Raw genomic sequence first — 22,725 nt, 5'->3', positions numbered from 1 at the left:
GCTTTTGAACTGTGGTGTTGGGGAAGACTCTTGAGAGTCCCCTGGACTGCAAGGAGATCCAACCAGTCCATCCTAAAGGAGATCAGTCCTAGGTGTTCACTGGAAGGACTGATGCTGAGGCTGAGACTCCAATACTTTGGCCACCTCATGCGAAGAGCTGACTCATTTGAAAAGACCCTGATGCTGGGAAAGATTGAGGGCAGGAGGGGAAGGGAACGACAGAGGATGAGATGGTTAGGTGGCATCACCGACTCAATGGACATAGGTTTGGGTGGACTCCAGGAGGTGGTGATGGACAGGGAGGCCTGGTGTGCTGTGGCTCATGGGTTCACAAAGAGTTGGACACGACTGTGTGACTGAACTGAACTGAACTGAATGACATTAGCATTTTGTATTAGTTCATTGTTACCATCAGCCTCCTACAATTTAAGACATTAGAATGACAACTCCAGTTAATTTGGCATATTGTACAGATGAGAGGAAAAGCTGACCTGCCAAATCCCAGGAAGGAAGGCAGCTCCCACACTGACCCAAACAGGAGAAGAGAAAGCAGGTTTGGGGCACTAGTTGGACTATGCTAACCCACTAAATGTAACGGTGAAAGAGGGTCCTTGCACAGGTTTTGTTCATCTTTTTCTCCACACAGGGAATAAGCCTGATGTTTGTGAGACATCAAATATACAGTCTTCATTTTTTTCCTTAAAAAAAAAAAAAAACTCCAGAAATTGAAATTTAACAGGTTGAAATTAAGTTCTAAATTATCCACCTAACCTTTGAATCATTCTGCTTCCGATGTTGGCCAAAACTATCTGAATAGTAGAGCTTTTCTTTTTCTAGATAGAAGAGATGATCACAATAGCTCAAACCACTGAGAGCATTTGCATTCTGTTAAGTACAAATCACTGACAAATATTAGGATGTCTATTTCCCCAATGACAAAATAAACATGACTAGCTTTAATGGGCAATCCCAACTCTTTAAGATTCTTGTCTACCTGCAGAACCCTTTGGCCTAAGTCACCAACTGGCACCCCTTCTGAGAATTAGAATTTAGTCTTCTCAATGTAACGGCTAAAGAAATTCACCCATACTGAATAATTACTACTACTGGACAGAAATCATAAGTAGCATTTTCAGAATGACGACATACAAGTTTAAATAAAGTCAAGATGGCTAAGTGACTTTTCAGGACAATAAAACAGGTTTTTAGAAATTCAAAGTTAAGTAAATGAAAAGCTAGGTCCAAAAGCAAAATACTTCTCAACTGCCTTGAGCCCTAAATTGTCATAATATTTAAAAACTTAATGTTTCTTGAGACAGTCCGTCTCCTGAGATACTGTTTAGAATGAAGATACTTGTTGAAATGTCATCAAATTCATTTTCTAATACTGCTTAAGGTTTCCTGGAATTCTCCCAAGATCCAATCATGCCCAAGGCAACATTAACTCTACACTTGGTAAAAATTCAAAGTTACTTTATTCATTTTCAATTCACTATCTAGTCTCTCCTCTTAAAGAATTTTGTAAAAACTTAACTATCGATTTTGAGTAAAATAGCGATGGAGCCTCTTCTTGGGACTGGTGACGCTGTTACGTACCAAAGTACAGAGATTACTTTCCTGATGCTTTTGGTAATACTTTTTCCAAGAATAATTGAACTCTATGTCTAAAATCAAAGCTGAATTCACATAATGATGCCTCCAATTCAGTAGTTTACTCTGTTATCCAAGGACCTATGCTCTTATCATCAGAAGCAAATATTTCATGGCTACATCCAAAGCACTCAAAGGAAAAATATAATCTGACAACATAAAGAATAGTCCCCCTATAACTGTTTATTAGAATGTGAATATATTCCAAATCAGTAACTTAAAAAAAAAAAATCAAGTTACAGAGCATGCATAAAATACAAAGTAGCGATTTACAAGGAGATAGTAATATCTTCATAACTAATACACCAAAATAATAAAAGGGCTACAGAGGAAAACTAAATAGACTGACCACAGCAATGCCTTCCGTGTGCCCCACACGTCATGAGCACCGCAAAAGACAGATTAACTATGAAACATAGTAATCTAGGCAAGCCCACACACATGTATATTTTGGGGATATTCCACCATCCTGAATCGTATCACTTTAGTTGACACAACTTTCAGAACACTTCAGAGTTAAGTGCTTAATATTATTCACAAAAAAATAAAACTAAATATTAGTGTGCACATTTCAGAATGAAAAATGAGTTGCTCCATTGATTTCAATAATGTAGTGGAAGAAAACTTTCAGGTTTGTACAATGCCTAATGCATTCTATTTAAACTCAAGGTACTATTTCATCTATATACTAAAAGAATACATGCCTTTTAAGTGGTACCACTTGAGCAGAAATTAACCTCTCTTGTATTCTTTAACATACTGAAACCAGATATTTAACTGGACTATATTCCATAATATACTACAAAACTCAAAAATCAGCATTGTTAAAATAATTATCCATGCCTGCTGGTGGCTATGGTGATAAAACTAGGTTGCATTTACTGGAAGGTTTTAAGACAAAATTAACACTTTGCCATCAGAGACTAAGCGCATTAAACCAGTTATTGCCTGAGCAATAAAATGCCACATAATATACTGCTGGGAAATTAGAGAAGTTAAATGACTTGGGCTGCCTGATCACTGTAACAAAGGCACCTCAGATGGAATTCCACCAGTCTCTCCGGTTCCCAGCCTGCCAGGCAGCACTGTGTGACTTATGGCCCCATAACCATGCTACTACTGAAATCATCACAGTCTTTTGTGTTTATTAAGATAATTCTTGTCGAGAAAAAAGTGTTCCCCCCTCTCTAATCAACTTTGATGTTTACAAAAATTAAAAAACAAAATTTACTAAACTACATAATCCTATTAAGGCATTTTAGAAATTGACTTCCAGAATAATGGAAAATTTATAAGCTCTCAAAATTCTACTATGTTTATAGGGCAATTCTTAGATTTATGGAAATATACTCTGCACTGAGAGAAGAGTGTGTTAATTATAAGCTGCTCTGTGGCAAAATGATAGCTTATTTCTATAGTCTTCTTAATTTGATTTAATCAAGACCAACAGGTCTGAGCTTCAAGGGATCAAGTTCTATTATGTCCTACAGTGACAGCTTCCATGATGAAAAGTAAACAATAATTGAGGAATCCAAACATTCAGTTTATTAAACTAAGGCTAGTGAAGCCATAGCATGAAAAAAAGCTGCAGTCATTCGGGACAAATGGATGATTTTATAAAGCTAAAATCAAAAGACTTGAGACATGGAAAAATTCATAAGTATGAGGAAGTAATAAAACACAAAAATGACCACAAGAATTACAAATATATTTAAATCTCAGACCTGGGAATTGGACTATACACAGCCTTCTAGGGGAGAAGAGAAACGCCTTATATGTTCTGACAGCACTGCACCTTTGGCTTGTTTTCAGTGGTTGGTGGAACATGAATAGGAACCACGTTGTTGCTTGGAGACATGTCATTTTCACGTCTGTCTGACATTTGCTTCTGAGAAACAATGCGGTATATCTCTGAGGGGAACAAAAAAGAAACATCAACACTCACTGTGAACAGACCCATAAATCAGTGATTAAAAATTAAAGATACACAGAGGTAGAAGTTATATTCACAAGAGAAAAAAATGCAAATAAACTGAACAGAGCTCATATACTCAAAGCTCTTTTTTCAACCAGCCACTGATCAGTCAACCCATTACTTCACAATTTCCCTTAAGGTAAGAACAGAAACAAAGGCTTTCCATTCCAGAGGGAAAGGTTTACCAACCAGTTAGATAAATCTTGGTCTAAAGAGATTATAGGGCTTAGATCTAAATTTCTAACCTTATCAAAAAAAACCTACATATATTGACACTGTACCACAGAAAAATATTTAAATCTGCATTATCAGACCCAGTAGGTATTTCTGTATGTAGTGAAGAATGCAACTTCATAGACAAGTCAAAATCCCAAAGAACTCTTGGAAAAGAAGAATGGAAAGATAATGTGTATCAATGCCTTCTGAACTAAAGTTAAATTGCAATGAGATAATCATTCAAAACAGGCAACTTAAGATTTTCTAGGACACTTAGCAAAACTGTTTAGCATCCACCTCTTCCACTAAATGTCCCCTGCCATATCAGTAAGCAGAAGATGCTGGGCCATCAGCCACCACACCCACCCGCTCTCCCCAAAGAAGCACCCTGAGGGAATTGAGGATGGAGAAAAGTAATATACTGGCACTAACTAGTTAAGTAAGTGAAGTCACTCAGACCCTTTGCGACCCCATGGACTGTATAGCCTACCAGGCTCCTCTGTCCATGGGACTTTCCAGGCAATATAATACTGGAGTGGATTGCCGTTTCCTTCTCCAGCAGATCTTCCTGACCCAGGGATCGAACCAAGGTCTCGAGCATTGTAGACAGACGCTTTATCGTCTGAGCCACCAGGGAAGACTTCTTTTGATATGCACCTTAACTAGCTAGTTAAGGTGCATATCAAAAGAATGATTTCAGACTTCCCATACACAGGACAGCCCTAAACTCATTAACTTGAGATGTCTGGTTTTCTTCAGTTTTGAATCCAGACTACCCGATTTTTGTTCCAAAACTTCCTATATATCCTGGTTCCTCTCCTAACTCTTCTAAACAGTTCCTCAGAGCTATCTGAGAGGCTGCCTCCTGGACTTAGGGCAAGTCCACCAAATAAAAAATATAATTCTCAACTTTCAGATTGTGCCTTTTTTTCAATCAACAAACTATAAGGACCAAAACTGTACTACCTTTTTCATGCTGTATCCCCAGCATATTAGGTTGGTGCAAAAGTAACTGTAGTTTTGCACTGTTGAACTTTGTCATTTGATACTGAAACACACTCTTAAATAAATGTGGTTATCAGTTCAGTCACTCAGTCATGTCCAACTCTTTGTGACCCCATGGACTGCAGCATGCCAGGCTTCCCTGTCCATCACCAACTCCCAAAGCTTGCTCAAACCCATGTCCATCGAGTTGGTGATGCCATCCAACTATCTCATCCTCTGTCATCCCTTTCTCTTCCTACCTGCAATCTTTCCCAGCATCAGGGTCTTTTCCAATGAGTCAGTTCTTCATATTAGTGGCCAAAGTACTGGAGCTTCATCTTCAGCATCAGTCCTTCCAATAACTATTCAGGACTGATTTCCTTTAGGATGGACTGGTTTGATCTCCTTGCTCAAAAGTTATGTTATACATCATTTTAATGGGCACTTCTTGCGTTTCTTTTTTTTTGGCTAATGACTTATTACTTGCTATTTATATTTATTTTAGACTTGGCAAATGTTAGACAAAAAGCAAATTTGAGTGATTTTCTTATTCAAGTTCAAAATGGGTCGTAAAGCAGTGGAGACAGCTCGCAACATCAACAACGTGTTTGGCCTAGGAACTGCTAACGAATGTACAGTGTAGTGGTGGTTCAAGGAGTTTTGCAAAGGAGACAAGAGCCTTGAAGATGAGAACCACAGTGGCTGACCTTTAGAAGTTGACAATGACCAACTGAGAGGATCACCAAAGTTGATCCTCTTACAACTACACGAGAACTTGCTGAAGAACTCAACATCGACCACTTTACGGTCATTCAACATTTGAAGCAAATTGGAAAGGTGAATAAGCAAAGTAAGTGGGTGCCTCATGAGTGGACTGAAAAATTTTAAAAATCATCATTTTATAGCATCTTCTCCTGTCCTAAGCAACAACAACAACAAACCATTTCTCCATCAAAAATTGTGACGTGATGAAATGTGGATTTTAGATGTCAACCAATGACAACCAGCTCAGTGAATGGACCGAGAAGCTCCAAAGCACTTCCCAAAGCCAAAATTACACCAAAAAATGGTCATGGCCACTGTTTCAGTGGTCTGCTGCCAGTCTGATCCAGTACAGCTTCCTGAATCCCAGCAAAACCATAATATGTGAGAAGCATGCTCAGCAATTAGATGAGATGCACGGAAAACTGCAATGCCTGAAGCCAGCATCAGTCAACAGGATGGGCCCAATTCTTCTCCATGACAAAGCACAACCGCATATCGCACAACCAAACGCTGCAGAAGTTGAACAAATTGGGCCACGGAACTTTAGCCTCATCTGCCATATTCGCCTGACCTCTCGACAACTGATTACTACTTAAAGCATCCTGAAAATTTTTTTCCAGGAAAGTGCTTCCACAACCAGCAGGATGGAGAAAATGTCTTCCAAGAGTCTGCTGAATCCCAAAGCACAAATTTTGCACTACAGGAATAAAAAAAACACTTATTTCTCATTGACAAAAATGTGCTGATTATAATGGTTCCTATTTTGATTAATAAAGATGTGTTTGAGCCTAGTTATAATGACTTAAAATTCACAGTCCAAAACTGCAATTATGTTTGCACCAACCTAATAGTAGGGGATCAATAACTAAGTACATGATAAATTATTATTAAATTCCTCTACAGCAAGTTATTGTTGTTCATTTGCCAAGTCATACCCAGCTCTTTGCGACCCCATAGGCTGCAGCATGCCAGGCTTCCCTGTCCTTCACTATCTCCTGGAGTTTGCTCAAAATCATGTCCTACAGCAAGTGTCCTTATTTAATAAATAATTGTATTTTTAATAAATTGGTCTTACAGTGCACTGCCTAAAAGTAGCTCCTGCTGACTATATAAACTCCTTACAAAGAATAGATCTTATTTTGTTTTCACAGTGCTTCCTCAGGAAAAAACACCCTCTAAAAGTAAGGGAATTCTAAAAATGGGACAAATTGACACGATATGCCTATTATGTGGTACTGTGAAGTATAACATATTCCTATGAATGACACCTATATATTACTACCAAAAAATGTTTAAAATGAAGTTATCATGAGGAAATAATGAGATAAATCCAGACTGAGGGACATTCTATAGGACAACTGGCCAAGACTCTTTTTCGGCTGTGCCAGGCCTTGGTTGAAGCATATTCTGCAGTTGCAGCATGTGTGATCTAGTTCCCGGAACCAGGGATCAAAGCTGGCCCCACTGCACTGGGAGCACAGAGCCTGAGCCATCGGACAAGGGAAGTCCCTTGGCCAAGACTTCAACAAACGTTACGCACAAAATACATTAAAAATCGAAAATAAATGCTTTAGATGTGGGCTATGGCCCATCTATTTATATTAAATATGCATTAACTGCCTATTTAAGTAAATAAAATTTAAAATCCAATTCCTCAGTCCAATAGCCATACTTCAAGTGCGTAACAACCACCTATAGTCAGTGACTACCCTATTCAGTACCCAAAAATGTAACAATTCCATTAATCCAATGTGTTTTCCTTGACCAGATCCCAGGTTTAAACTGTAAAAACCAAATCTATAAAACACAAATCTGAATACAACTTGCACATTAGATAATACTACGTGAACATAAAGTTCTTGGATATATGATACTGTGATTATTTTAATATAAAGTTATGGGGTAAAAAACAAAAGCAGAATCATATTTTCAAAATGTCCAAGAATACAGCAACCAAATGCAATGTACAAACATCATTTGGATTTTAGTTTGAACTATTAAAATTTGAGACAGGAAATTGTAATATTGTTTGAGTAATAGAGGACAATAAGGAATTACTGCCAATTTTTAAGTGGTTTTATTGTTATGGGGTTTAAATTCTATCTTTTAGATATACATCATGAAATGTTTACAAATGAAATGACATAATACCTCGAATTTGTTTCAAAACAATGGGGGTGGCAGTAGGTGGAAGAAAGACAGGCTCTGGACTGATTATCAATGACTACATGGGAGCTCATGACAGTACCCTACTTTTGGCATGCTGAGAACTTTCCGTAACAAAAAGTTAAAGGAAAGAAAATACATTAATTAATTTTTTTTTTCCAAATTAAAAAAACTTATGTTCCAAAAGCTGAACAAGAGCAAACTATAATCAACTGTGTATGTAAACTAACAAGGACACTGACAGCTAGTGTACCTTTTCTTATGCTTTTCTGGGGGAGCAGGTGGCTAAAATTCATGCTTTAAAAGGTTGACAGTGGTTCAAAGAACCAAGAGAAAAAAATGAGATTACAATAAACACTACTGACTAGAGTTGTTTAAAATAAATAAATAAATAAAAATAAAAAGGATATGAAGGCAGAGCCTTCATTTACATTCTTTCCATTAAAAGGGGATGGGACTAGAGTATATCAAGGGTAAAAAGGAAAAATCATTCAATCAGGCGAGTGACTAAGGACAAAAGATAACCATCAACTTACTATGAAACTAGACTCTTCAGTCTTTATTATGTTTTCTCTCTAATCCCAAATTGGATGGCTCTTCTTCAAGTACAAATGATTAAATGAGACCCTCTATAAATTTAACTTCTTTACAAGTGGTTTTCAATGTTGTTAGGGGAACCAAAACAAAAAATATTTTACAGGTTCTTACATGAAAAGCAAATAATGGACAAGAGGAAAAAGCAGAGTTCTCAGAGAACACAGAAAGGTAAATAATTAGAGATCTCATTATAAGGAAAACAAATTTGAGCAGCGTTATAAAACTGCCTGCAAGTACTACATTCTGTTTGGCAGAAATGGATTACTCCTACATTGCTCCAATCGCCAAAAAGATGCCGACCAAGGCAGTGAAGAAAAAGAAGCTTGATCAGAAAATGAGGAGAAAATTTTCTTTCAGGTAGAATGGGCACTAAGAAGCTACACAATTACTTAACATCTCTTGTGGCTGGATGTGTCACTCAGAAAAAAACTTTGATAAGAAAACAGGAAGCAGGTACCTTCAGATGGTAAAGTGTCTGCCTACAACACGGGAGACCTGAGTTCAATCCCTGGGTCGGGAAGATCTCCTGGAGAAGGAAATGGCAACCCACTCCAGTATTCTTGCCTGGAAAATCCCATGGACGGAGGAACCTGGTTCGGCTACAGTCCATGGGGTCGCAAAGAGTCGGACACGACTGAGCAACTTCACTCACTCACCTTCCAGCTGGGATCCGATTAAGGAAGGTTATTTAAGTGGAGGAAGGGGTACAGGACTAAACCAGCTAAACCAGATGCAAATATTTTCCTCTACAAAGGGCATGTTCTCCTTTAGAACAAAGTGTATGTGATACACCAACTCCTGCGCAGACCCTTTTCAAGAAATCCAAAGGACAGGTTAGGTTAAAAAGAAGGAACTCTGCTTTATCGTTCATACATTAGGATCTCTTGTAGGAGATCTAAATATAAAGTAAAATATTAATATAAAATAGCTTTAAATATAACCAAATAAAGTTAAATAAAAGACATATGCCTATTTCTACTCTAATGAAGTATTTATCAAGATGCAAAGTAAATTCTAAGTTAAATGTAATAGTTTCAACCTGGTGAATAAAAAAAGCTAAAATTCTTCAGTCCTTCCAAAACTTGTGAAAATAAGAGGCCTGAATTATCCTATTAATACTACAGCTCACGTTAGAATTTATTAAAACTTCTTCAAACCCACTGCTCATGATATAAGTTTCCTGAAGGTCAAAAATGCTCCAATTTGAGTTATTTAAAAGGCTGCCACATGCAAAGAACCAAAGCTACTATGCCTGATTAAAAGATCCTTACTACTCCAATAAGATTAGTGTCTGAAAACTCGAGTCCCACTTTTAAGAGACAATATGCTAAATGAACGAAAATTCTTTCAACTGGGAATTCCCTGGCAGTCCAGTGGTTAGGACTCTGCACTTCCACTGCAGGGGCACAGGTTCAATTTCAGCTTAGGGAACTAAGATCCTGTTAGCCACGCCACAGGACCAAAAAAAAAAAAATCTTTACCACAGAATTTAGAATTTAGTCTCCATACTACAAAGATGGCTTGGACTTATTGATCACATGGAGAAACCTGGCAGACACCATAACCAACATCACCAGTTTCTAATCAGACAAACCAATATTGTGAGCATCCTGATGTGATGCGCTGAGAACACTCTGTGGTATTCCTATTGAAAGCAAATAACCAGAACTGAATCAAACAGAAACATCAGACAAACCCAAACTGAGGGACATGACAAAATAACCGACCCATACGCTTCAAGAAATGTCAATAAACCAAAAGACAGACTGAGGAACTATTCCACATTAGAGGAGACTGAAGAGTTATGATAAGTGAATGCAATGTATGATCTGATCAGATTGTCTTTTGCTAATAAAAACACAACTGGAACAGCTGGCAAAATCTGAATAAGCTCTGTAGCTTAACCATGATGAGGCACTATTATCTCTCTTTTGACCACTATACTATGGCTATGACATACTAAATATCCTTGTTTTTAGGAAAATACACACTGAAAAAAAGCTCCTAGGGATAACGAGCAGCATGCCTGTCACTCTCAAATGGTAAAGCAAAACAAAACAGTATTGTTTATATATTTAGAGAAAGGAAGAAAAAGAATAGAGTAAGTGTGGTAAAATTCCTCAGTATCTGAGGAATATGGGTTAAGGGTATTTGCAAATACTTTGTACCACTATTGCAACCTTAAGTCTGAAATAGTCAAAATTCAAATCAAAAAGAAAAAAAGTAATACAGTATGGAAGTATGGATTAATAACATCGCTTAATGAACTTGAAGATGAAAGAAAACAAAGCTGCACTGAAATCTAGAGGCTATGCAATGTATCAGACTCACTCACGCACTAACCAACTACCTCCTAAAAATACCATCAGCAAAATGATGTCAGGAAGTTACTGTCAAATTCACACATATCAAGAATGCCAGGGGTCTATTCTAAAATAAGCAACGCAAATTATCTTTGAAGTAACAATGGAGATACATTTTCTAATATTTAATTTTGCATCTTAAAAAGTAAAAAGCTAGTTTTTTCTTCCAGTAACATCAAAATACAATACAAATACTCCCTTAATACTGTTAATCTGTTAAGTCAGAATTAAACCTAAATGAGAATACAGTTCTATTTCCTGTCTTTTCTGTGCATTAATACTCCCATTAGTATACAGAAAAGTTTAGATCCTAACACCTGCAAAACACAAATTTCCAGTCATATGCAGTCATCTCTGATCCTACAGATCAACACTGAGATTTATTGCAGGAAGTTGAGGAAGTAGTGACTAGAGAGAGGAAAAGTGGTAATAAGTGAATCTTTTGTTTGCTTTCAAGCAATATTAATTAAGCAGTAACAAAAGCTTAATCGAGAGTGAATTTTAAGAGAAACAGCCAGCACATTCATCATTCAGCACAAAACAGTTCCATTTTAAGTACAATATATATCACTGCTTATTGATTAGTTCATGTTTGAATGGATCACAAGTTCGATGCTACAAAACGACACATAAAATTGTTAACCACAGATGAAACAAAACACTTGGCCTCATTTTCACTAAATAAATGGGCTAGAAATTGAGATCGGAATGGGCTAGAATTATAACAGAGATTTGATGGGACATAAAAAATGACCCAACAAGGACTGATTAAAGTTTTTTCAAACGAGCTTTCTCAGAGGGCTTAAGAAGATGAAGATGACTCACATCTTAGAACACTGAATCTTAGGACTAGGGAGGTTCACTGACTTTAATTACAGAGCGAATGAGAACAAAGTGGTAAAAGGTAAAACCTACAACTCCTGGGTCTCAATTTAGTATTATCACATTGACTCAAGAGAAACCACACAAGTGCTTAAAATGAAAAAAACAAGATTTGAAGACATATGGCATATTCAATAAAATCTTGCCTGCTTTAAACAATCTGCAGTGAAAGTTGACCCAAAGATTTTTTTTTTTTTTTAAAAAGTGACTGTGTTCCAAAGACTGTTTATCCAACCCTAGCACCAACCTTTATTTACTATTTTTCTGATAAGAGAAAAGAATTACAATAAAATAGATATGTAAAACATCAATATAGTTTATTTTTAATGAGTTTTTTTCATACTTTAATTGCTACTTAGCTAATATCCAATGTTTACAATGTACCAGGCGCAGTTAAATATTTTACATGTATGGAACTCACTCATTTTTGGAGTCTAGATTTCCAATAACAGTCAATTCTTTTCTATGGATTAGCTCACAGAAACAAAACCTTTTCACTCACACCATTAACAGTCAAGTCAAATTACACCACAAGGTATTTATAAATACAAGCCTCTCTTAAAAAGAAAGTAACAGAACTCCCAAAACATATTTCAACTTTACATATGAAGAAATTAAGGCCTAGAAAGGTTAAGTAACTTGCCTAACATAGCTCATTAGTAAGTGAAGGAGCCAGGATTAGAACACAAGTCAGGCTTCCAAGCCCATGCTCCTAAACCCTAAGTTTTATTCGCTACATTTTTACAGTAAAATAAGACAACATTTAAAAGCTAAAGGGCTTCCCTGGTGACTCAAATGGTGAAGAATCTACTTGCAATGTGGAAGACCTGGGTTCAATCCCTGGGTCAGGAAGATCCCCTGGAGAAGGGAATGGCAACCCACTCCAATATTCTTGTCCGGAGAATTCCATGGACAGAGGAGCCTGGCAGGCTACAGCCCACAGGGTCATTAAGAGTCAGACTCGACTGAGTGACTAACACTTTACAAGTTAAAATCTGTTGGCCTCTAATACAACTGCTGCATACCAAGAATAAAATCTTGTTACACTATAATTAGAATCTCATTTACTTAACCATTTCTCCATATATACTTTTTAGAACATCACGTAAGAGCACTATATATGAAGACTACACTCTAAATTATGAATTCTTAAAAGTAATATACATTTTTAAAGTACTTTGTATTTATTAGACTTCCCTGTAGCTCAAGGAGAAGGCAATGGCACAGCACTCCAGTACTTTTGCCTGGAAAATCCCATGAATGGAGGAGCCTGGTAGGCTGCAGTCCATGGGGTCGCTAAGAGTCGGACACGACTGACTGACTTCACTTTCACTTTTCACTTTCATGCACTGGAGAAGGAAATGGCAACCCACTCCAGTGTTTCTGCCTTGAGAATCCCAGGGATGGAGGAGCCTGGTGGGCTGCCATCTATGGGGTCGCACAGAGTCGGACAGGACTGAAGCAACTTAGCAGCAGCAGTAGCTCAAACGGTAAACAATCTGCCTACGATGCAGGAGACCAGGGTTTGATTTCTGGGTCGGGAAGATCCTCTGGAGAAGGGAATGGCAATTCACTCCAGTATTCTTGCCTGGAGAACCCCAGGGACATAGATGCCTGGCGGGCAACAGTCCATGGGGTTGCAAAGAGTCAGACACGACTGAGTGACTAACACACACACATTTATTAGAGGATTAAGATAAAACTTTCAGATAAATTGTTCATTCTATTAAAGTGAGGGTAAATATGCTCAGTTGCTCAGTCGTGTCTGACTTTGCAACCCCATGGATTGCAGCCCACCATGCTCCTCTGTCCCTAAGATTTCTTAGGCAAGAATACTGGAGTGGGTTGCCATTTCCTCCTCGAAGGGATCTTCCCAACCCAGGGATCTCAGTCCCATCTCTTGTGTCTCCTGCATTGGAAGGTGGATTCTTTACCACTGAGCCACCTGAAAATCTCCAAATTTGAGTCACTATAAATAAAATATTCTCTCACCCCTGAGGTTGACATGGTCTACACATCCACATTCCAAAAGACCATGAATTTTATTTCTTTTCCACTACTTTTTAAAACTTTTCAGTATGTTATCACTGGCTGCTTTTCTCCACATTGCTTCTTATACAATAATAAATCGTGGGAGAATTTTACCTTTTGTTTCCTAAGTTTTTAAGAATATGTATTTTCCTAGGTGCTTCTATAACACATCAGAACCAAGAACACCTTTTCTTTACTGAATTTCAAAAGGGCATTCATCTTTCCATAAATGGGATTTCAATATTTACCTTATAAAAAAGTACCATTAAGCATTGTTTTGTGTTTATGACCAGGAAGCATGGTATGCACAGACTAAAGTAATAACAGAAGTGAATGCATTACTTTCAAAGTATTTTTCCCACTATAAACCAGATGAGTTAGGATGAATGTAACTACAACAGCTCTCAAATGATAGTCATTCTTAGTGTGATTTTATAGTTTAGTTTTCTGATTAATTTGTTTAAATTACCTTTCTACTACTTCTAATTCCCACTGGTCTAATCTAAAAATGCAAGTCTTACCTGTCAAGATTGTCTGAAAAGCAGCTTCCACATTTGTAGAGTCTAGAGCAGATGTCTCAATGAATGACAAACCATTTTTTTCTGTAGGGAGACACAAAACTTCAGTCTTGTCAAATTTAAAAATACAAGGGACGTAATACACTCAGACCTTCAAAGGGAAAATAACAACTTTTTAAACCCCAGGTTCTCCCCCACTTCTTAAGCAATAAGAACACCATGCTACTTCCACTTTAGTAGATTAAAAATGAGAATTTTCATTGGCTTCTTAATTAAAACAAATACTTGCTACATCTAAACACTACCATTGGCAATGAATAACACTGGGCATAATGCAGTAAACTTACCAAATGCCCAGCCAATTTCACCCTTACTGAGCTTCCCCCTAACATACAGCCATGGTATGAACAAGGGGGGGTATATGTGATTCACTTAGAATTCTGTTACTATTGTCTGAAACAAAGCTTCTTGACTAGAAAACAGAAAATTTTAGTCACAGCATAATCAACAGTGAAAGCTCACATCGCGCACTAGTCAAGAATGTACAATGTTGCCCTCTGGTAGGCTGCCCCTACCACCAATACAGAGTCAAGATAGGCAGATTCTCTATTAAGCCAAAAAAGTTATAACTCCAAAGCAGCTACATCCCTGTTGGTCCTTACACTCCCTGGGCCACTACTTTTCAGACCCGCATAGAACAAGTCTTGGTAAAACAAAGACATGATGGAAACAAGCAGGAAGCACAGAACAAACATAGATTTTATCTACCACTTCCAGGGAGAGAAAAGATAGTATTTATATTCAATTTTTGGCAGCAAAAACTCAATACTACAAGTCTAATAACTCAAAGTTAAGCAAGAGAGTCATACAGTCATCATGCACTTTCAAAACAAGATCTGTTAAGCATTCACGTTTACCTTTCCAGAACTGTTGCAACCCATTACCCTCATTGGAAGGGTCATGAAAACTAAGAAATACAGAAGCACTGTAATATCATAGAATTCGTACCACTAACCTGCAAAAGCTCTTGCTTCATCTGTAGGAACTGCCCTGAGATGGCGCAAATCACTCTTATTGCCCACAAGCATGATAACAATGTTACTATCAGCGTGATCTCTTAGTTCTTTCAGCCATCGCTCTACATTTTCATATGTGAGATGTTTAGCAATGTCATAAACCAATAAGGCACCTACAGCTCCACGATAGTATCTGAAAACAGAAAAATGTATTTAACTATTAGAAAACAACCATAAGATGGGAGAGAACACCAGAAAAGACTAAGTATATGAACTATGTATGTATATACACACACACACACACTCTCACACTTTTTTTTTTTTTAAACACACGAATTTTAGAATACTAATACAGGAATTCTTTAAAGGAAACAAAACAGTACTTTTTTCCAATACCAAAAGTCAGCTAATCCACTTTGGTAGCTATTTCACAGAACTTAAAAATGCTGAGAGACTTCCCTGGTGGTCTAATGGTTAAGAATCCGCCTACCAATACAAGGGACACCGGTTTGATCCCTGGTCTGGGGAGATTCCACGTGCTGTGGAGCAAACTAAGCCCATGAGCCACGTGCTGCAACCAGAGTGCCACGCATGTAGCAATGTAGACCCAGCCCAGCCAAAAATAAATAAATAAAATTTTTTAAAAAAATGCTGAGACTTACGCTGATGTTATAGCGCGGTATCGTTCTTGCCCTGCTGTGTCCCATATCTGTGCCTTTATTGTTTTCCCATCAACCTGGATGCTTCTTGTTGCAAACTCTACTCCAATGGTGCTCTTGCTTTCAAGATTAAACTCATTTCGAGTAAATCGAGACAGGAGATTACTCTTTCCAACACCAGAATCTCCAATAAGAACAACTAAAAAGACAAAGTACTTAATGTCAGATGGATGAGGCACACATATTCAGAAGGCCATCATGTTTTAAAGCAAAAAAGATAGGGCATCAGATTTTTAAAAAAGGAATGAGGGTAGGGAGGAAGAGTTGAATGCTCATGTTACCAATCGATAAAATCAATTTATTCTTTTTAATGTGTTTCTACCTGCATAGTGACTTCCACCCATCATCTACTTAGTATCCTGTCTTACAAATGCAAATATTAATCATAGGTCTACTAGGCACTGATGACGGGCTAATGCATTAATTTAACAATCAACACTATATCAAACTTATTACCTTACAAGGTTATACTTGAGAGGTAAATCCTAAATCAAATGAACAATCTGTGATATGAAAATGTATTAGACATGAATGCAACAAAGGATGTTAGTGCCCTAAGTATGTTCTACTTAGTTTCATCAAAGCCTGGGTGTGACCTCAGGACTCATATCTAGGCAAAATGAACACATTTAACACAGTAGGCAGCAAGTTTATAAACTTTGCCACCCAGATCACAGAAGCTACAATGACCCTCCCATAATTACATTTATCCGACTAGCAAGAAACTAGAGACCCCTCCAAAATCAAGGAGCCCTAGAAAGCTGACTAATAATTTTGACTTACTCTGAGTCAAAGGCAAAGGAAGTCATAACTTTCACTGATGACTTAAAAAAGAAGAAGAAACAGGTTTGTTTGACTGATTAGATGAATTTATATCCTCTGATTACTATAGGAAGTAGTTTATTTTCAAGCTAACTACAGTGGATTCTTTCTCACCTAAGGTGATATATCACACCTCAAAAACAATGGGGAAATAGGCAGTTGTTTTAAAGTGTTTCTATCTGAACTTAAAGAACAAAAGCTCACAGGTTTTCAGAATCTGAGCTTGATAACATTTTTTCCTTGGTAGAAGTTTTTTTATCAATGTTTCAGAAAATATTATGCTTACTCCTACTATTGACTGCTAACGCATCTTCTCAATTCTTTACTAGCTAACTGATTTATTAGATACCAGGAATAAATAATCAAACACTCAAGAGTAACAGCAAGGTGTAAGACCATGCCTTACTAAAGAGACTGGTATTTCAGCGGAAGGGGGACATGGCAAGGGAAGGAAACGCTGTGAGAGCTCCCTGCACTCGGGCCAGAGGGCAGACCGTCCATTATGCGCGAGAACGGATGTAAGCCGGCCTCTGGACAGTCTTGGAGAGAGTACACTGTCAAATGCATATCTTTCTGGCTTCCTCTATCAGCTGATTCAGCAAAAAAAATCACCCAGGCAGCAGTGACTCCATGCAGCAAAAGGCACAGTTATTTCCAGTTAGTCAATTAGAGGGTGTCAAAAGTACTACAGCAAACACAGACAATACAGTAAATGCTTCTACCAGGGAAGAAGACGGTAAGGTCATGAAAGTAACATATAAAAACATTTCCAATTTTATAGTGTACTACAGCTGGTTCCTAAGTTAGTTTTCAAGGTCCTCCATTCTAAATGTGAGGTAAAATTCCAGTTTCAGTAATAAAAGTCTACCCTATTAGCAGAGTATACTCACTTAGTAGGGAACTAAGGTTGCCTCTCAGTTCAAAAGGGTGGATGTTCTGCTGACGACACCTCTTTTGAATCTTTCCTGGCCCCACACTAGCACTGAGGTATAAAAGCTTCACTTGAAGTAGGAATAGGAAACGGAAAAACCCAAAAGTTGAACATTTCTACTTCCAAGGCACTCAGATTTACCAGTCAGATGAATCAGTTTAGAAACCAATCACTTAGTTCAAAGCCAAAGAGCAAGACATCTAGAACGACACTGCCGGGACTTCCCTGGTGGTCCAATGGTAAGACTCCACGCCCTTCCACGGAAGGGGGCACGGGTTTGACCCCTAGTGGGGGAACTAAGATCCCAAATGCCACATGGTGCAGCCAAAAAAACTAAATAAAAACAAACAGAATGACAATGCCTTTGGAAAACATATAACTCAATAACTCCATCCCACAAAAACTAATACTTTCAAGTTTTGGTTTCTTGCCTTTTAACTTCCACTTTATCGATTATATTCTGTCTCCCCATTCTCAAATCTTTGCACTGTCATAAAGACATTTAGTAAGAACATTTTTTCCCTTGATATAACCAATTAATTTTAACATAAAAATTATTACTAGCACCCTTATCTGAAAATAATTCAAGATACATGAATACTTCATACAGTAGAAAAGTTATCTCAACTAGACACAGGCAAGGTTGACAAGAATTATGACTAGCGACTTGTTAAAGGATTATATCTTAAATGACAACAGAAGATATTGCTTCTTTAAGAACAGCACTGCCAAGATGCTGCTGAGAAATGACACAATATGGAAAACTTCTTCTATGCAGTTACCAAATGAGAAACTGCACCAAGAAAGGTTATATTTAGGCTCACTAAATAATAAACAAACTAGAATGGATTAAGTTACCTGAACAACTGAAAAGAATTCACTGTGATTTTAAAAACAAATCAAAAGTTAACAGACTCAAACTTAGTTTCCGACCAAAAACAGTTTCATTAAGATGATAATATTTAATTGCTTTTTTTAAATATGATCCACTATATGATTACATCCTATAGTTCAAGAAAGAAATTTGCAGTGACTTTCCTTACTTTTTATCACTAGTATCTTAAAGTTCTTCCACTTTAAACATTTTATAACTGTAGCCATCTACATAAAATATATGTGTGTGTAAGTATAAATTAAATAATAGAATCTGTATATGAAACGTCACATTTCTTAAACAAATCTGATAATATTCATTATCACTTGGTTAACCTCATCTAATACTAAATTTGGTTCATTATATATCAAATACTAGGCTGCTAAAAGCTATAAAAAGAATATACGCATTAACTGACCATTATTTAATAAGAATTTCCAACTCTTCAACCACATTTAGTTTTATACAGTCTGTTACAAACTAATGTACTAGACAAAAATTTCATTCAACAAATCAATCATAATATCTCAGACCTAACAGTTATAACCTGAACTGATAATTTTCACACTGGTTTATAAATAAACTTGGAGATCTTTCTACTTTCAACTATATTCATAGTCCAAACTCACCAAGAGTCTTTTTTAAAATTAAATAAGGCTGAAGTCTAGACAAGTTTTTCTAGATTCAGCAGAACCCAAATTGCTCAACCATAAGTTGTGAAAGAAAAACTATCAAGATGCAAGACAGCAAAGTTCCTCTGATCAGCCCCACTAACAATCAGCTGATGGTTAATTACTACCGACCTTCAATTAGACTGAAAAGAAAATGGTGTAGACTACGTACACAGATATTTTCAGAATATGTGACTCTGATTGAGTAAATGTCTACCACAATATTTGTCAACAGGAACTATGATTGATTTATACTTCACTTATGTGTCTGTCCCACAGGGCCTTAATCACAGTGTGTAAATGTAGAATTAACATTTTTAAAACAGTCAAGTTTTAAAATTAAAATTCACCACCACCAGCAGTCTCACTGTTGAGCTAAAGATTAATGTTCAAGAACAAATACATAATTTAAAATAATTTTCCTACTCTCCCCACATTACACTTCCACTTGAAGCACTCCATCCTACACCAATCAGGATATCCCTTCATTTTCAACTGATTAGAGCTACAAACTAATTTATAATTCCCTCAACTATTAAGTTTGCTAGGATAAGTCTTCTTCCAAGTAGACAGCTGCAGCTCATCTCAGGGAATATCTACAAAGAATAAAACCATTTTAAAATGAAATTATTGTTGCTTCTCTTTAAATTAAAATTGTATAAATAAGAAATTGGCTATATAATCACAGAAGTTAAAAAGTGACTCATACACTATTAAGAGCTTTTTTAAAAAGTGGAAATCTTTCTCAGCAGAATTTTTAAAAACATTCTATTAAACAGCAAAGTGTACAACAAATGAAACCAAAACCTGTGGAACTTTAAAATACTTTAGAAGGCTCTAGTTTTAAGTTTCTTTACTAATACTTAAATGCTCTTCCAGTTATAGATTTACGGTTTTAAGAAAACAAAAACAAAAACAAAAAAACTGTAAGAACCACAGTAACTTCTTTAACATTATCTGAGTTCTCAGAGAAGCTAAAACTTTACAGTCTCACTTAATTCTCACAACAGTCCTGAGAAATACTATTTTCTTTTTACAGATGAGGGAACTGAGGCTCAAGAGTCAGCTGTCCCAAGGTCACAAAGCAAATTTAAGACCTGAGGCAGTAATTCGAAACCAGGCCTGTGCGATTCCAAAGCCCTGTGCTTTCTCAATCATTGTTAGCAAAGTGGTCTAAGCCCCAAAGCTAAGTTAAAATCCATTAAGCCAATCCAGGGTACTAAGTATTTTGGGGGAGGAAATAACTAGGTTCTATAACCAACATTCAAGTTGTAAACCAAACAAGAGAAATACTCTGATAGTCTATCTTGTCCTAAATTAATTACTTCAAAAACAGCCCTTATGTAAAAAAACAAATCTCCCTTTAATGACTACACCCGTCTCCAGGGTCTCACTGAAGTAATCTCACCAGATTTCAGAAGCCTTCAGCCAACAGAATGTAAACTAATCCATGTTTCTTTTTTGTATTTGTAAAATGATTAAGTACCCTCTTCTCTGTGAACAACTTCCCACTGTCAGGCGGTGGGAGTGGATACTGAAGGTACTCACTCTACAGAAAAATTTCTGGCCCAGAAGAGTAAGTGGCGGTAGGCCCATCAACTAGTAGGCCAAGGTTTGCAGAGTACTGGTGAAGCAATGTTTCCTGCTTTGTTTAGTCAACCATACTTAGCACCCAGTGGCAAAGTCAGAAAGAGTCACTAAGCTTAACATTCTTTTCAAACTCCACCCTTCACTGTAAAGCTTTAATAGTAATGGCTTCTTACTCGCTGGTAATGATCTTTGTTCAGCATACTACTGATGGCTGCCCTCCTAACTCCGGACCAGAGAAACAGCATGAGAGAGAGAGCATTCATCCAACAACAAAAGCATTTACTGTACTTTCCTCTCAAGGAAAGCTGTACCCATTATCTTTGTCGATTACAAAAAAAAAAAAAAAAAAACTATTTGGATTCTTTCCGGACTAACCAATAAGCAATTCTTTTTTTCACTCCCCATCCTCCACTATGTTTTGTCCAAGGGCACTACATGGTTCCCCCTATCTTATGAAAAATATTTAATTTGACCAAAGAGCACACAACTTCCCCATGCTCCCCCACCTTTGGGGAAAAGTATGTGGCCAACCAGGACGCTTCCCTTCCTGTTCTAAAAACACCGAAAGGTTGGATCCTCCCAATGTTGCAGCAGGAAGCAACCAGTCCGTAGCGATAAAGCAAGCTATTTGTGCAGCGTACAACCTTTCCTGCTCAGGAACTGGGCCTTCAGGTCTGGCAAGGATAACAGCCACCACCCATCCGCAACCCCTAGTCTCGGACACAGTCAAGAGTTATCCCAGGCTGGTTGCCTCTGGGTAGGGAAGGCAGGAGAAAAGAAGGCTGGGTGGGAAGTCACATCGGTCTGCCGGGTCACTGCGACAAGTGCGCGCGTGGGTGCTGGGACAATCCCTCCTGCCCTACCCCCCACCGCCGGGGTCGCACGAGCGACGTGGGAGAGCTCGTAAACTACTCGCGGAGGGAAGGCAGAAAAAGAGCTACCAATGCCGGGGGCCATGCGAGGTTTCAGACCACGAGAAGTGTGGGGTGGGTGGGGGTGGGGCCGCCGACCCGCTCGGATTTTTAACCAGGGCCTGGCCCCGGGGATAGAAGAGGGCGAGGAGAGGCGGCTTGTCCGAGGGCAGGGAAAGGGTTCGCCCGAGGGAAAAGGGAGGCAGATAAGAAAAAGATCTGTATGGGAGAGTGCGCCGAAAGAAAGGTGAAGAACGAGGGTAAGGGCCTGTCGGAGGGGCTCAGGAAGGGTGTATACCGAAGGGGAGGGGGCGCTGAACCCGAAAAGATGGATGGTGGGGGGGGCGCCCCATTAAGGGGGCCCCGAACCCGGGGAGAAAAGAAGGCGATTTGAGAGACGGCAGCCGGCCACGAGAGGGGCGCAGGGTAGGGACTGTGAGGCTTCCTAAGGCCTCTGGGGAGGTCGCTATGAGACCGCTGTGTGGTGAGGACCCCCATCCGTGAGTGGAAGGAAAGGGGCTGAGCTGGGGGACCTCAGGATAAGCCGCACAGAGAGGAAGAGCTGAGGAAGGCCGATCTCAGAACAGGGGCAACCCGCGGGCGGGTCCCCCGGGAGTGTCCCGGGCCCCCAAACCGGGACTCGAGGGAGAGTTCCAGAGCCCACGGCCTCACCTTTGAAGAGGTAGTCGTACTCGTCGTCACGGGTGCCCATTGCGCGGCCGAGAAACGAAGGGGCGGGAGCAGCAGTGGTACCGGTGGGACCAGGGGGCGTCGCTGCAGGGGTAACCCGAACGCCGAGCTTCAGCTGCCGGACCCGGTAAAGAACCCCTCCCTGCCGCTACGCCACTTCCGGCAGGCCCCCACCCATAGGGGGAAGTACTTCCGGGGGCGGCGCCCCGCCCCTCAGCCCAATCAAGGGGGTGTACACAAGTTTGGCGTCTGTCGTCCAAGCTTCCCGGACTCGGAGGGGTTTCGAGTGGCTTAATGAGCGCGGTACTCCCGGCTTACCTCACTTACAGAGGCTGCTCTCCATAAATAATAGTC

At 38.7% G+C, this 22,725-nt stretch overlaps 1 protein-coding gene across 1 annotated transcript; it reads right to left on the bottom strand.

Moving 5' to 3' along the window:
• Positions 1 to 1,813: 1,813 nt before the first annotated feature.
• RAB11A (RAB11A, member RAS oncogene family) lies at positions 1,814 to 22,534 on the bottom strand. The gene is made up of 5 exons (XM_061430119.1): positions 22,354 to 22,534; positions 15,826 to 16,021; positions 15,163 to 15,356; positions 14,151 to 14,231; positions 1,814 to 3,561 (listed from the first exon to the last, which is right to left on the bottom strand). Exons 1-5 carry the CDS (start codon positions 22,391 to 22,393, stop codon positions 3,422 to 3,424), a joined length of 651 nt encoding a protein of 216 aa, XP_061286103.1. The 5' UTR covers positions 22,394 to 22,534; the 3' UTR covers positions 1,814 to 3,421.
• Between the last annotated feature and the right edge of the window lie 191 nt (positions 22,535 to 22,725).

The sequence above is a fragment of the Bos javanicus genome, chromosome 10 (assembly GCF_032452875.1).
Source record: "Bos javanicus breed banteng chromosome 10, ARS-OSU_banteng_1.0, whole genome shotgun sequence".
Taxonomy (NCBI): domain Eukaryota; kingdom Metazoa; phylum Chordata; class Mammalia; order Artiodactyla; family Bovidae; genus Bos; species Bos javanicus.
The sequence above is the reverse complement of the archived record's forward strand: the minus strand, read 5'-3'. Positions and strand labels throughout refer to the sequence as shown.